This window comes from Pagrus pagrus, assembly GCF_965226575.1.
Source record: "Pagrus pagrus genome assembly, chromosome: 24".
In the NCBI taxonomy this organism is placed as follows: Eukaryota; Metazoa; Chordata; class Actinopteri; order Spariformes; family Sparidae; genus Pagrus; species Pagrus pagrus.
The window spans coordinates 19,033,473-19,050,948 of record NC_140206.1 but is presented as its reverse complement, the minus strand read 5'-3'; the positions used below and the strand labels follow the sequence as shown (position 1 = coordinate 19,050,948).

The following is a 17,476-nucleotide window of genomic DNA, read 5'->3' as shown; positions in this document are numbered from 1 at the left end:
GGGGCAGTGATTATAGGTCTGTGGGGGAAGAGGGAACATATTGTTATTGTCACTCCAGTGAAACAGCCAGCGCTGCAGCTCAGCAAGCAGAAACAGAAACTCTCATTAGATTGGGGGAAACGTGAATACATTGGGCTTGTCAAACTGCAAGGTCAACTGTCCAGTGGTCTAAATGTTACCTGGCAACTTATATTTGATTACTTTGACTTTGACTGTTCATAATTTAACAAAAAGCCCTTGAACAACCTTGACCACTTCCATCATCAGCCCACGACCAACACTGACTACACTGTCAGGCGTAATCCACATGCTGTCCCCACTGGTTTCTCTTTGGCTTACCCAGGACAGGGACAGGATTACTGCTGTCTGAACACAAATGAAAAGTGTTTAAAGAGGCCACATCAGTTAGCGTTGGGGCGAAGCATCAGCAGGCCGGATCACAATGCAAAATTGGCTATCTGGTTCACGTCTTCAAGCACACTGACTCCTTTCAGTCAACCTGATTTGCTTGCTCTTGAAAATGTCGTCTCAGCCTGATGCTTGATCGTATCATGGTGTCAGACAAAAGTAAAGCTTTGTGTTAACGTAATTTGCTTTGCCTTTCATATTAACTTCACTTAGAAAGTGATAAATCAATCTTTACCATAAAATCCTATTGAGGCTTATCATTGTTAAGATGGTTTAAGGGCTGAAACAGGCCAACGTTCCAAATCTATGGGGGCTTCTGGAGCTTTTTTGTTGGGAGCAAGAGGACAAGCTCAGAATCTGCCATCAAATGGACTGAAATCTCACAGTAGATACACCCTGACCCTGGGTTTAAGCTTTGATCCTGCCTCCTGAGCTGGCAAAAACTAATTGAATAGTACATTTTCAAGGACAGTCTGAGAGGTGCACCAGCCATCACAACCCAGAGAGAACCAAAGATCCAGCATCATTCTCAGGGATTGAAAAAGTTAATAAAAAATATTTATATCTAGAGCTGAAAGAGACTGAGGCAAGTTTTATAAATGCAACAGATATGGATATCTTGTTTAGACTTGAAATGGAATGTTGACTCACTCATGCTTTCTACCTCGTCCCCCTCGATGGTGAGCTGCCTCTGTTGGTTTCGAAGTAGCCGAGCTCCCACTCGACCTGGAGGAAACATGAGAGTTGACAAAGCAAATGGATATTATTATTATTATTATTATTATTATTATAGGATGAATGTTAAAGAAATCAATAAAGCAAAAAATAAATAAATATAGAGGAAGTTGCAGTGGTGGAGGAACAGCACTGGCACTGGCAGCTTCTCAGCAAAATAAAATATCAAATAAAGTTATAATAGCTGAGCTGTTCACCTGCATGCATATTATTGGATGTTGCTAATCAGCTGCTGGTTGAGTCAAGTGTGACTTACTGTCTGTGATCTGCTTTACCAACACTATGTTTCATTTTGTTTGGTTTGTTTCTTTTTCTTTTCTTTTTTCTTTTTTTTTGGATTTCCTAATCCATTTACTGGATGGATTACCATTCATGGGGCCCAGATAATGAATCTGTATGACTTTGGTGATTGTCCTTGTAATGCTTATCAGCTGTATATCTAAAACTTGAAAACTGAAAATGTTATTTAATAATATACTGACAATAATATATTTTCATTTCTGTTCATTCCAAGATTACCTGAGAGCCACTGAGTCAACTGCTACATTGGTTAAATTTTTTTCCCACCAAATCAAGGTTTACATTTCTCCCCATAATCCCCATCCGGCTCACCTACACTTTGTTAAGTACTAATTAGCATGCAAACACACTATAAACTAACATACAGTACATGTTATATCTGATGAAGGTCCTATTTGTCAGAAAAGTTGATTTTTGAGTCACATTCCCAACTCGTCAAATAATGATTGGGATTGAAGGTTGGGTTGGTTGCCATCTTAAAGCGTCAGTTTTTTTTAAAGTGGAATACTAAATCACTGAAGAACTGTTGTTTTGACTGCATAATCGAAATGTAAAAATGTAGTATAGCTTTGCTTATTCTGATGAACACACGAGATACAGAGGTCAGCATTTCTGATTTCCTTTAGTGTTTGTTGCTTATTAGCAAACATCAGCATGCTAATGTACTTAACCAAAATGGTGAGCACTGCTAAACAACAGTGTTTTAGCTTTGTCATTATGAGCTGGTAAGCATACTGACATTAGCATTTAGCTCAACTGTGTCTAAGTACAGCTCACAGAGCGGCTAGCATGGCGTATAGCGTCTTGTTACAGGAATACTTTTCTTGTTCCCCATCACTGTTTCATACTTTAAACTGATCTTTTAAAAGATCATTTTAATTTTTAATTTTCAATTTTTTTTCATTTTTTTTTTTCATTTTTAAGCTCTTCATAACTTAGTTTGAAATAGCGATAAAATAATGGAACACATCTACAGTATGCACAGACAAATGCTCCAAAAGATATTAGTTCACTGCTAACCACAACAGTAAGTGGCAGCAGGTGAGACAGAGATCCTGATGAGAACATTAACATTCAACAGACAGCACCCATAAAGCCTGAGCAGCCTCTTGAGACTGACACATTTGACTAACCTTCGTTTTCAAACAGCTCTATATTAATTCCAAATTACATGCTGAACCTTTGAAAATGAAACTTTTTCAAGCATTTCCACTTTATTTGATTTCACAATGAGAGAAATGAGAGATAAAAACAAGAAGCATCATCACAGTCAAGCTGATGGGCCAAATCTGAAGGTAGGAAAGGTTCCAAGTTCCGTATGAAAGTGTCCACACAGAATTTGTGTGTCCAAAGCTGTATGAGCTGTGCAGTAAAATACAATGTAAAAAGTATGGACACAATGTCAAAAGTGCACGTCGACTGTCTATCAGTCATCTCAGCGACTGATATAATAAACCTGATCACAGTTCAACTGAAGTTTAGTGAGATCTCCAAACAGACAAATAAATTAATCATCTCAAAATATTAGGAAATGTGTGAATTATTTATAGCACACCTACATCAATTTCACCACACCCAACCCGAGAGATCCCATATAGCTAACGGTTAGTTTATCTGTCACTCTACAGCACAGGGTTGTACAGCAAAATGTAAAGTGTAGTCCATTTGTGCTACACAAGAAAAACTGTTTTTATGGTGTTAAGGATGAGCTCAGGAGGCTCACAGCCTGAGACATGAAGCTGCTCTGTAGTCTGGTGGTACGACAGCAGATACTTCTGTAGCCTTTGTCAGATGCCAGCAGGGTGAACAGACTGTGGCTTGGATTTAATCTCTCTTATGCGCATTCCTGCACAGTGCCAATCATTCACACACTGTAAAAGATCCAATATCTCTCCATAAAATCATTAGACTAACACTATTCCTACTTTTGGTAAGATCAAGTGGATATGAAATAAACACAATGAGGATATATTTATTTTTTTCGTAAAGAGGCAAAAGAAAGTTCCTCGCCAAAGTTGAGAAACCTGAGCTGATGTGTCTTCTTCATTTTTCAGCAAAGACACATGACACAGTCTTTTGAAATCAACCAGAAAAAAGTTTAAAGTCTGAAAGTTGAGAATGTGCGCTTTACTTAAAAGCAGTAACCAGCAGAAACCAGATTTGATGAAAAGACTTCCTTTCTTGATATTTGGCTTTATTAGATCCATTTAAATGGCACAAAAAAGAACAATCACGTTCATTATTCCATTATAGTCAAAGGAGTGGATTTCTTCCCTCACACCTCCTTTGCTCAAATGTCACAACTCATCACATAGCTTATTCCCCCCTTCAGCCAGCCCCCTCCACCTCCACCCTGCCCTAAGCTACTCCTGTCAGACAGATGTACTCGTCTCTCAGGCTGATAAGAGACACTGAGCTGCCATTATTTCCTGCAGTATAATCAGGAAACTGTCACTCAGTGAGCCATCCCTGGACATGAATAAACAAACCGAGGCTGCAAGAAATGACTTGATAATTATCGTTGATTTACAGAGATGGAGGTGGGCAGATTTCACTCCTCTGGACAGGTGTGGTGCTCTAGGATTTTGTGATTTTAACTGGCTAAAAAGAGTCAGAAACAGAAACTCTTAGTCCTGCTGTGTGTTTAGCCGGTTAGCTGTTAGCTCTGTTAGCCAAACACACTGCAGCACTCTACTTCCCACCAACAGCTATCAGCTAATGGCTAACATGTGCTCCACCTGCTGACTTCAATACAGACTATTGTTTACAATGTAGCTGTACACTGCAAGCATCAAGACCTGTCGAACTGGCTGGGGAAGCTCAATCAATCCTTAGAAGCCAAAAGAATTGTTACTGTAATAGGGATCGCACAGCGAAACAATTCGTTTTGAACACATTGCCAAAATTAACTCCTGACACCATGTAAAAACATTTCAGTCTTTTCTCCTGGACTCTTACTGACTGACCTATGATGTGATTAACAGTATGACAAATGCAATGTTCAATAATGATGCTATAATACGAAACCACAAAAAAATATATAGCTTGAATACAGAGTGATCTGGGGAATATGTCAAGTTTTGCCATTTTAATTGAAGTGAATATGTTTTTTATTATGGGAAATGCACCTAGGTGTGCTCTGGTAAACAAGTATATAATATAGTATATTACAGAGGATTTCAGCAGCTTCACAGCTCATGGCTGCAGACATGTTGAGAAGTGAGAGTGAAGATGAATCCACTTTTTAATCCCAAAGGTTTAAAAAAGAAACTCTCTCGACTCAGGCTCTGCCCACAGCTGTCTCCTCCAGAACTCAGCAGCCTCTGCAGCTGTCTGCTAGTTAACAGAGTTGCTCGTTAATCCAAAATATCAGCATCTGTCCCTCCACTCTGGTCTGTTCGTTAAATTAAAATTATTTAAATGAGCGAGTCATATACAAATTCACCAACCTTAAAGTTGTCATGAAGTCTCAGCTTCACCCATTCTGCCACAACCAAATTGTTTTAGTCGGTTAACTCAACACATTAGCTCGTTAACTTTTTCAGTGTTTCATGGTGAAGAAAACTTTGCACTATTTATGTCTGCAATATGCTGTCAGCGTTAAGCCTATTTCATGAAATTCTGTGATGTTACGCCGTGTTTTGTCTCTGTAGGAAATCCATTCATAGAAGTTGTTGGTTCACAATGTTTGCTATACTCCGCTACAAGTGTGAAGACCTCAATTAGAGCCAATGAAATGGCTAATCAGCTTTCCTCTGGAAGAAGAACAGAGTGAAACTCCAAGCCAATGGGATTGACAGGAAAGGCTTCATACTTGGTCTGTATAATCACTCCTCTGTTGGCAGATATGGCCTCCTGCCCTGCTGCCACTCGGCTGTGTGGCTCCAAACATTAAAAATGACAATGTTATCAGGCTTCTCTGGCGCTATTGTGTGGAAGGAGAACAGGGCTTAGGTTGCCTTTCTCAAGATAGTGTAAGAAGAAAATTAACTCAGAGGAAGTAAAATGTCAACAAATGTAGTTATCACAAAAGCTTGTGACAGAAACAGAAACTTTTGAGGCTTTGAAAATTGTATTATGTTCATTCAAAAACCTTGTTTACCTCAATATTTACTGTCTGAATCACATTTAGGTTATGGTGACTTGTTGCCATTTGGTACAGGATCGGATTTATCTGTTGCAGACAGTAATTTCTATGCACTGGTTCATATATACATACATATAGAACATTATTTGCTGAGCAGTAATACAAAGCACCATCAACAAATTGGAAAGAAAATGAGATTGTGGAGGATAAACAGCCGGCAGGAATGGAAAGTGGCATCTATATTAAAGGAATCCGTGGCCTCCCATCCATGTCGCGTGGAGAATACGTTTATCAGACAAGCAGGACAAAATAAATAGAAATCTATTTACGCTGCCTACTTCAACACTCCGACACAGTCCCGCCTCAGATCATGCATCACAGCACACTAACCACAACAGCCTTCATAACTTAACACATTTACACACCGAGAAGAGAAGGCAGACGCTGTGTACATTTAAACGAGGTACGGAGCAGGCACAGAGAAATCAACTGTGATAGAGAATAAAGTGGGATTTACACCAAGGAAAACCAAGCAACTTGGATGTGGTGAAAATCCATCCATTTTCTACTTCTTTTTCCAACTATCCTGTTCAGGGTCAGGGGAACTGAAACCTATCACAGGTAACACTGAGCAAGTGGTCCATAGGAACACCCTTTACAGATCAACCTCTAAAGAAACTTAAAGGTACCACATTAAGCTCCTTTTCATGTTCTTACTGTTATTTTGGGTGTCACCTAGAAAATGTTCACATGCTTTAATGTTCAAAAACGCAACTCATTCAGTCCATTGCTGCAGCACCTCTAATCATCCTCTGTCTCAAAGCTCAGTTTGGCTCTGCTCTGATTGGTCAGCTCTCACAGGCCTGAGCAGGCACTTCTAAATGTGTTTCAATATCAGCTCTGCCCACTGTGCTGGGGGCGTGGCTGAGGGCGGTGACTGTACAGTTGTGACATCACAACTTTACAGAAGTCATGGCTCGTTTCAAGACAGTTTCTGAATACAGGCTGTGAGCATTTCTCCTCTGAATGAGCATTTTGATACTTTCATAGTAGTTGCAGAGAACCTAGATCTGCTTTATCTTTAAAAATACAAGAAATCTCACTTTTTACAATATGGAACCTTTAAATTTGGGGGACTTATAAGAAATAGAAAAACATAAATAATGCTTTATAATAAAAAAAGACAGCATATCTCACTTTCTACAATCTGAGATCTTTAACAAAATGCAACATAAAGTCTATCCAGTGTTACCATTCGTGGTTCTTTGTCCACTGTTTCCACCTGCTTTGAGGGCTCAGCTCAGGAGATGATACTAATGGTGCATTCCACTGTACTTGGAACTCGGAAAAACAATGTGTTTTTTTAAGTGCCCTCAGCTGTTAAATCAGTTGCTGTAGTACTGTAGTTGTGAAGTTCACAGACTTGCCATTCAAACACCTGTTTGCAGCGAGTGTCCATGTTTTTCTGAGCAAATGCACAGGGACGCTTTTAGACTGGAAGTCGTCCGACTTCCGGCTTGCAATGGAACACACCATTAAACCAAGTTCCAGGTACTTTCACGGCTTGGTGGCAGTGCTGTCATGATTGGTCAAGCAAATGTGTCTTCAAATCACAAATGAAGCCAGCTGGCCAGTCATTACAGGTCAGTTCCTGAAATAATCAGTTATACCCTTTTTATACCCTTTTTTATATAAGTTCAAGTGCATATCGAGGGTGTAAATAACACCTTTTTGATCAGTTTGTGGATTAAGGTAGACTAGCTGTATGGAGCCATATGATGTTTTTTTGGTTGTTTACTATGTTACAAAAAACTCCAGAAATGTTTTGTGGACTACGAAACTTCACCTGACTTTCCATCAGCATGGAGGGAGGAGATAATGACTAAATTTTCTGTTTTTGTGAAAAAAGAAAAAGAATGCTGTCCTTTATTTTATGCAGATTTTCATGGTGTACTGAAATTAATGGAAACTAATGGCTGCCTCGAGAGGAAATCAATCTGAAAACTGATGTGAGCCTCTAGAAAATGATTCATTGTTAACAGGCTAAAACAAAATCAATTGGCCTTATTAACGGAGTAGTGGCTCTACTTTCTGACATGGCATTGCTGCTCAGTCCTGTGAGGGGCAGAAATTTAAGTCATACAGTCCACACATTGGTAGACATGTCAGAAACAGGACTTCAGGGGCATTAGCCTCTGTCAGTTTCTCGTGCAGCCCATCAACAAGAACAGAGAATTTGGACACCAGCCATCAGCAGGCTAGGTAACCAGCAACTGAGTCGACAGTGATGAATGGAATCTCAAGCCTTTTTCTGGTGTTTGAGGCGAGTTACAATCACAGCCCGAGAGGGAAAACAACTGCAAGCAGCTGTCAGAGAACTCTTTTAGTGGCCTAATGCAGATGGATCGATCCTGAGGAGACGCAGACAGCGAGAAGGGGAAACGGTAGCCTCAAACATGTGATGCAGACAGAAAAGAAAAAACTTTCTTGAACATTGCCGGCAGCACTCTGCTTTTCCCACACACAAACTCCATTTTCTCCGCATGAAATGACATTTGGAGACGTGCCGAAATTGGACCCTGACGGACCGGGGTGTGACATATTGATAGGCCTGGGAGAGGTGATGAGATGGTGGATGAGAGGGGACAGAGAGGAGAAACCTGAAAACATTGGAGGGAAGTGTGTGACTGGATCATAGAGTCAGAGTCACATCAGGTGAGAGGGAATGTCTTTATCCACATTTCAAACTAATTGTAGATAGGACTCACATTCTGTAATTTCACTAAATCAAATAATAGAATCTACGGTTTAGTATCATAACAGAGTGTAAATGTAATTTAACTTTGACAAAAATGTGACATTTTGACTGTGAACAAGACTATCACAAAATGAAGACATTTCAGTAAAGTTTGCTCACTTCATCGAGATAATTGCGTGACCTTTTCAGCCTGGAAGGTACAAATAGAAAGCTTATTAACCTGCACCTCTCTAGAAGTTTCCGTTTTTAATTCACTTAACTTTTCACAGGCTCCTGGAGCGGCATGGAAATGTGACATTTGCAGCAGATTACAAGAAGAATCATAACAGAATCTGCCTAATGTAAATGCAAAACCATTATATTCAATCACACAAGGAAATAAATAAGATGGCAGCAGGCGAGGTTCAGCCTCTGTGGGAATATGCATCAAAAGTACTGGTGTAAAAACTTTTTGTCTTGTTTACGATGTGGAAAAATGAGATAGTGGGATCGATAGAGAAAAGCCAACACACACCTGTGTGACACATGTCAACACACCCACACCCACACACACTGTTTTCTACCTGAACCCACACACTGAATGTTTCTAATGTGCACCAATGCGTCAGGACTCCCCACTGTGCTGTTAACTACCATGGATGTTCTCACATTCACATGTTATCCCATTCACTCCAGAACGGCATTTCTGGGCTACTGAACAGAGACAGATCACCCCAAAATCAGAAACACATTCTTTCCAGAGGCCAAAATAATCCACAGACCTCGTTGTGAACAGTTTCATGTAGGAACTATTTTCTTTCTTTATCACTGTGCAGAAGAAAGTGGGCAATTACTCATGGAGGATAGGCTATCTAAGCTAGCTAACATTGCAGCTCAGCTGAGGAGGATGACATTAATGTTTAAATTCTGTATTGTCACAAGCACGAGCCTGTCATCCATGAGTATCAGCACACTTCCTACTGTGTCATACAGTGGAGAATAAAAATGAAGCTGTCTGTTGATCATCTTTAATAACGGGCTCATGATTTCTATAAAGAGTCACTACTGTTTACTGTTATATTGGAGAGACGGCCGACATCTCTTCAGCTGATACCTCCAAAACTCTGCAACTCACACCAGCTGCATTTCGAGCAGGCCCAAAGAACTTCTCCTTACAGCAAGGTTCTGCTAGTATTCAAGCTTAGTTAGCGCCAGCAGCTGCAACTCAAAGCTTACCAGCTAACTACACAGTCCAAGGAACACAAAGCAAGGTAGCACCAAGCTGCTATCCTTGGAAAGGAAAGGAGCAACCAGTTTCCTCTGTCTGCTGTCTTTCATCAGACCTTGCACAGCAAGAACAGCACTGTTCAACATTGGGATCACAACCTTCTCCTGATTAGCTCATCAGTCAAGGAACCACCTGCATTTTTTCTTCAAAGACTGGTAACATTGAACTGGGCCTAGATAGCACACAGCATAGCATAGCTCGGCTAAGCACAGGACTTTTTAACTCTAGTGATGTAATGCACCTGTGTTAAAACTTTGTGTTTCTTCACTGTCCGGGTGTTATTGTGATCTGTGCAGTCAGGTTATTGATAGTTTGCTTTGCTACATGGCTAATTTGACATTAGTTGAATTATGCTTCACACAGACTCAGGGTCTTTGCATGCAACTAACCATCTTCTATAACCTGGCATCACTTCTTCTGCCTGGAGCATATCACACCCATGTGATATCAGTGAGCACATGATGTGAGCACCACCATTGTTTCTTTGTTCCCTCCCATCAATGAAACAAGTGGTGATCCACCATCTAGTCCAACCCTTCAATCAGCCATCTTGTTGTCCCTTTTGATAAGCCATTTTGTTTGTAGTAGTCGGGTGGTGCCCCGAGTTGATCTAATGTATGTATGTACTAGGGCTGGAGCCGAACCCGAATACGGTATTCAGAAAGGCACAAATAACGTGTTTTTTACAAATACTTATTTCGAACAAATACTTTAAAAAATACTTGTATTCGGGAACAAGAAAAACATCATATCAAAAAGCTACATTTCCTCATGAGACCGCAGTACATGCCCGGATGAGTGAGTGAGTGACGTTCAGGAGTCGGGGGTGGGGGCGGGGGGGTCGAAACACCGCTGTTCCGACCCCCCCGCCCCCGCAGCTGTCCATGGTGCTGCTGAACCAGGTGACGTTGTTTACACTCTGCGTTGTAAAAAGACCAGGTAGAGGCCAGAAGCATAATGACCGTTAGCTATAGGCTTCTATGTCATATTATTTACAGATCAAGTTTAGTTCTTGGAGCTCTGTGCATTAGAAAGAACAGTTCTTTTAAGTATTATTTGTTTTTATTCTGTCTTTTCAACGTCCTCCAACAAGGACGGGTGGTGGTGGGGTTCATAATGTTCACAATGATATTTATTAGTTGTTGGTTTAACCATGGATGAGGTAATGGCTGTTATGTTATTTTCTTTTCAATAACATTCCTTGTTACATGTTCATTGCTGGATTTATGGAAAAACATATCCATTATTATTATAATGGATAATTAAAGAATACTTACACTATAATGAAAATTAGAAGTGTAACTCAAAAAATATATATATTTTTACACCTATTTTGAATTTTACTCGAATACAAATACAAATACAAATACTTTTCCCCCCTCAACAAATACAAATACAGATACAAATATCGGCTGCTCTGCACACCCCTAATATGTACAATTGCAGTGTGGTGAGTATTGATTTATCAATCAAATTTGTAACCCATTTGATTAACAAAAATCTTATTAACTGCCACTTTGAGCCATTTGCTATTGCTGCTATCAATTCAAGTTGAAAGTGCTCTGTAGAAACTGTAAGAATTTCAGTTCAGCATTTGAATATCCCGTATTTGTTGCATCAAGTAGTAGTCAAGCTGAATTTGATGACAATGTAATTGCTCCTCGTGTTAATCACAGCATGCCACCGGCCCTGTCATACAAAGAAGTTTATATGTGGCTGTTACTACCTTGCATTTCAGCCTGAGTAAGAAGTAGAGATGGAGATAGAGCCACAGCATGCTACCAGCCCTGTGAAACAGACGTTTTGTACTTAAGCTGTTACTACCATGTGTTTCAGCCAACAGCCTACTTTGGTAGGCAAAGTAAGACTTCTAAAACTGTGATTATCTTTATCGGCCCCAATCTGTATGCCCTCAAGATCCACTAGATTGTGTTGTAGCCAACTGTCTTCCACAGGAAGCTACCCCCTATAGTGTAGGCCAGCACACTGTTTGGTTAGACTAGTGTACTCCCCAAGCTACACTTAGACTACAGAGTGTCTGCCAAAACAACATCATAGCCAACCACACTGATTAATGTTGGACAACTTGTTTAACAATGGAGAGCCTCTGTGTAGAGCAATTTATTTCTTCCCTGAGTTCCCTGAGTGTAAACCTGGCTGCTCTGAAGTCATTAGCAGGTTAAATCTCAGTGAGTGCAATGAAGAGAAAGAGTCCCTACTTAAGCACAGGTGTGATGCGCAGACCGCATCCCAAGACCAGTTGTTAAGATGTTTGCTTCTGATCTTCCACAGGCAAACCAGCCTTGCTGTTCAGAGCAAAACAGCCCTAGAACAGGAGGTAGAACTCCTCAGAGCGCATAATTCTAGTCTTCTCCATGAAGTTCAGATGGCTAATAAAAAAGCCATGCGCTATTTAGATGACCTGCACTCAGCAGAGTTGGATCTTTGCTCACACAAGGAAGAGTTGTTAAGGCTTAGGTCAGAATGTCTTTCCCCACCACAGTCGTTCAGCCAATGTGATTCTGGTTACTCTGATTCACACTCCTCCTTGATGGAAGGTTAACTCCCTCTCGACTCAGAAGATGTGAACAATTCCCAACTGACCCCTGACATCCTTGGGAATTAAGTCAGTTCCTCAACCTCCACTGAGAGACAGAGATAACAGCAACATGACTTTCCATCTTTCTGATGGTTAGGTCACAGGTAGTTTATTCCCCAGAAGATATTTTTCGAAATCGATCGAAAATTACGTCATGGTCTCGAGCATTGAAGTCAAAGAGAGGATTGACGATTCCCCCCTAAGAATCGAAAATTAAATCGAATCGAGGATTTGGAGAATCGTGACACCCCTAATGTTCATACAATCACAAGTTCATACAATCACAACCTCCCAGTGTCAGAACTGACTACAGAGAGCTTTGTCAGGCATTGAAAGAAGAATTCTCTTCTACTGCTGATGAGGCCACAGCAATGGTTTCAGCCATCCAAGGTAAACAGTCCTGCCATGAGCATCCCAGAGAATATTACATGCGTTTGAGGCACGCATACTTTCAAGGCAAGAATGCACCAGGCTTAGAAGAGAACCCTACCTTCAAGTCTTTGTTTGTGAATAACCTTCACCCATGTGTACGCACTCATGTTGTAATTAGGACGTGTCAAGAAAACCTCTCACTGAATGAGATAAGGATGATGACACAGGTGGTTTGGGAAACTGTTGTCACTTCCAAATCCATTGGTTAAACACCTGAGCCTGCCTGCTCAAACACAGCAGCGTCTCAGAAATGTCCTGCCTCAAAACGTCACCCTCACAACAGACCAAAGGGGGGTGACAAAAGGATGCATAGGGACACTGAGCGTAACCGCCATGTCCACCTCTGTGTCGAGATAGGCATGCAGACAATAGGAGTTGTAGAAGGCCATATGCAGAAATCTTGCTCCTCTGACCACAGTTTAGTGCATAGTCATAATTCCTTAGATAGTCACAGCATCTCAGAATGCCTTTCTGCATTCAGGTACTCAGAGCGTTACAGCCCTGAGCCACAGTTCCACTCCCTTTTAATGTTGCATGAAGCACTACACACCAAAACAATCTAGGTGGATACTGTAGCGTTTAAGGTGAGAGGAAGAGTACTGTATGTCTTTTTGTTCTTGGGGTGAACGGTCCTTTTAACTACATTTTTTATCTGTGTGACATGCCCAGTGTGTCCTATAGCAATGTGTTTAACTGTGTGTCTGAACTAAATCCAGGCAGTGGTAGTGTATGTCACCACACTGGGGTTGGGTGATGTCTACCAAATTGGCATATACAGTAATGATGTCCACAGTTAAACATCATGATGGATGATAACGTCATTCTCCAACAGTTTCATTCAGTCCAGAAAAGTGTCTTGGTGACCTCTTATCAGTTGTGTTGAGCCTTTAGGAAGCTAAGCTAACAACAGAGCAAAAAACAGCATGATTGAGAAAAATGCACACACAGCTGTCCGCAGAAAAGAAGCACTGCTGCCAGCGACGTAACTGAGCATTTTGGGTTCACCTGACCGAGCAGGTTTAATAAGACAATAATAAACAGGACATGTATGGTGGAGCATTACTGCACTGAGCAGCTGTGTACGTTCTTTTTATTTTCTCTCCTACAAGTCACAAATGTAGAGGGCCTTTTATATCACAATGTTAGGATGGTACAGGGCTCAGCAGACGACCCTACACCACATCATAATCGTGAAAAATATTTAGAAATATATCATTTTAAAGCACCAAGGCCTGCAACCACATTATACACCATCATTTTAAATGTTTGTATTTTAAAAAAAAGCTCCTAACCTGTAGTTTATGCAGTCCTGGAGGGTGAGAAAGGCTCAGATGTGGTGAGCAAAGATGGACGATTACATATTCCATAGCTCTAATAATTGTTAAGACTGGACTCTTTCCTCCTCACTGAACCTTTGCAGAACCTCTTCCTCTTGTCTAAACCATCTTTGAAGGTGCAAGCAGCCACCTACTGTATCAGAGGAGTGTAAAAGTTGTGCTTGCTAAGCCAATGAAACAATTTGGCCTCATATTATCTGCTCTATTTATCAACTAGAATTTAACCAATATTGCACTAATAATTTATCGGTACAATTTGGTGTATATGGTTCATCCCTACTATGTAGCTATGGGTCTATAATTCTGGATGGTTGTGAGCATGCAGTGTTACAACTTTATTTCCAAATCGAAAGTTAATTGACACGAGCATTCAGTTTCAATAATCACAGTCTAAATTTTCCTGTTAACCCTTGTTCCAAAGTTAATGGTAAAAAAATTTAATTAATTTAATCTGAAATAAATAATTAAAATTTGACCATATGGCCTAGTGTGGTACATTCCCAACACATATGGCAGTTATATCACACAGTTTTTAAAAAAGATTTAAAAAATGTCAATGACAGTTGTCAGGACGTGAACCAATGATCTGTTGATCTCTATAAATCAAGATTCAATGGTCTAACAGCAGCAGAGCTCTCAGTGCTGAAATACACATTTAAATAGAAAATTGAATTTAATGGTGACCTTGAATTTTAGATTTGAAGAACTGTGACACTGACCCAAATGAGTCAGTTCAGGCAGGAGAACGACAGACACAGGGACACTGGAGGACCTGATGGAGCAGTGAGTGTGTGTGAGGGATAATGATAAAAAGACCCTTACAGTGTCTCTGTATATTAGCTCCACAGTATTAAAACTGCCCTCTAATTGAGCTGTGTTGCTCCAGCAGAAAATAAATTCCTCACTGCCTCCAAACGACACTGGCAGGACTCAGCCATCATTCTAACATTTTCACAGGACTCTGTGAAATCTTTATGACGGCTTTAATTTGCTGTGTGGCCCTGGCAGGAGCTGGAGGGGCCGGGGCGAATGCTGTATCAATTCCACACGTTAATGTGACTCACTTAACCAACAGGACTTCCACACAGCCCCCCTCCCCTCCTCCCCCTCAGAGACATTTGTGCTGCTGACAGCAAACTATTCAAACCACCGTAGTGCCCTCTCCACTGGGGGCCAAGGAGAAGTGCCAGCCTTCCTGAAGGTACAGTAATTAAGTGGATTATCTACTTCCATGCTGCAGAGCAGACACACAGAGAGGAAGCTTTGGTAGTGAATTGTAAATGAAGCCTCGGGGCAGATGGCCACAGGAGTTACTTATGAAACACAGCAGATGTGTGCAGCTTAAGGTCATCTGAGGTCACATGGAATCACCTGGAAGTGAGCACCAAACTCCTCAAGCTAGCTGTTAGTCCTCCCCTCCTCCTCCTCTGTTTGCAAACAGATATGTGTGTCATTGTCTTCTCTGATCTTGAAGTCACCATGAATTAGACTGCTCTCCTGCCCTGGCCTCATGATATTTTAGAACCATGACTGACTTATTCTAGGTGTATTTCATTATTTCAAGCTTTGTGAGTGGCAGGACATTTGGTCAGATAGCACAGTGAGAGGACAGGTCCTGTACTGAGAGCACAGATTAGTGATTAATGTGTCTGAAAATGTTGCCACTTTCTTTTTCTCTAGGTTCAGTTTTTCTATTTTATGTTGTGGTTAGGTTTAGGCACAAAAAACCCTTGGTTAAGGTTATGAAAAAATCATGTTTAGGTTTAAAATACCTGGTTTTGTCGCCACAAACATGGCTGGAAATTGTCCCAGTCTCCTTAAAAATATCCAAAGGTTAAACACTTACAAATGTAGAAACCCTGTCTCGATCAGTGGTCTCTGGCTTGGCAGCCATGAAGTGTGTTGAATTGATATGTATTAGTGTTAACACGATACTGGAAATTCTAACTTTGATACAATATCGATATTCAATACCATTTTTGATGCCCAAGGGAAAATATGACCCAAATTTTATGAAAAAGACAAATATATCAAGGCTATTACATGATGAGATGCAACTTTTCTAGGCTCTTAGTAGATAACAGCAGAATGACTGTAGTAAACATTAAATATCATACTTTTTCAGAAACGTTGAAATGTTTTTTTCTTCAGATTAGGCCTTTAAAAATAGTGTGTGTTCGAACCGTTTTAAATATTCAGAATCCATATTTATTGATATATAGATGTTTTTGAAATACTAGCATGTACGGCAAATTTGAACGTATCTGTAGTTTGCCAACATTTTATTCTGGGCCTGTGCAAAAGAGACATATTTATTCTTCTAGTTACTATTTCCTGTCAGTTCAAGACTCTGAATGAAGTTATTTTAATTATGGGACGGTAATTATCTTCCATTGTGTTGTACTGATGTTCCTTACACTGTCTTAAAAAAACAGAATTCACTATACGTGTGCGTATATGTTTTGGTTTTTTTTACTTTAATTTAAAGTATAAAGTATTTAAAAAAAAACAGAGACTTGTTACATGTAATAATAATAATGATTATAATAATAAATGTAACTTATGTAGCGCTTTTCAAAATACTCAAAGACACTTGAATTTGAATTTTGTATCAATGTCCAATAAATCATCCTCCACCATGATTACAGAAAGCAGGATTTTAAGCCACATGACATTTAAGAAATCAGAGAGCTGAGAGAAATTCACTTTCTTCAGCACATATAAACATGTGGTTGAGCCTTTTCACAGCTTGTCACCAGTTTAGTTTTCTGTTGCTTGCTCACTCTGTCACACTTCAACTATACAGAAATCCAGCATGACCACTGAGGGCAGACAGGGGTCCCATTATGAACTGGTAAGATTTTCTATACAGCCCATGTCTATCATGTATAATAATACATTATGAACATACCTATAATGCATTATAATGTGCCTATAGCAACCTATGTTATATGTATAAGCACTGGTGAATATCCATATTTCTTTATAAGAACAGTCGTAACTCATTATCACACCAATATATATAATGCATTATAAAGAGAAGTTAATCTATGTCAGTGCCTGTTAAAATGTATTTTACAACACTTGTGCATTGATATTTTTTTCACTTTAATTCAAGCAAACCACTTACAGTGATTTATAACCTGCTTGGATTGTATAACATCTGCCTATAACACAGGGATTACATTATTTTACTTAAAGCACCCAAAAATGATCATGATGTTTTTCAACCATGACAATTTATATACACTGTGATCTGTGCAAAAAGTAAGTGAGCAGCAATTATTGAATCATACTGGACCTTATACATCATTATAAAATACTTATATCATACTTTATAATTGTTATAAAGCATTCGGAATATTTATGATTTTTAATGTATTATAGACATTGGCCTGATAAAGAGTTATGATTATTGTTATAAATATTTATGAATATCCTTGAGTGCTTACGATTATACAGTGCTGTAGTTGCATGATTGTGCATTATAAGCATGTTCATAAAATGTTATAATGCATTACAGGCATGGGCTGCATCGACACCCTTTAATTTC

At 39.8% G+C, this 17,476-nt stretch overlaps 1 protein-coding gene across 1 annotated transcript in view; it reads right to left on the bottom strand.

Moving 5' to 3' along the window:
• The window catches only part of adarb1a (adenosine deaminase RNA specific B1a), a 50,000-nt gene that overhangs the window by 16,624 nt on the left and 15,900 nt on the right, over positions 1–17,476 (bottom strand). The window contains 1 exon segment of the mRNA XM_084347420.1: positions 1,060–1,134. Coding sequence (XP_084203546.1) covers positions 1,060–1,063 — 4 coding nt within the window. The 5' untranslated portion in view covers positions 1,064–1,134.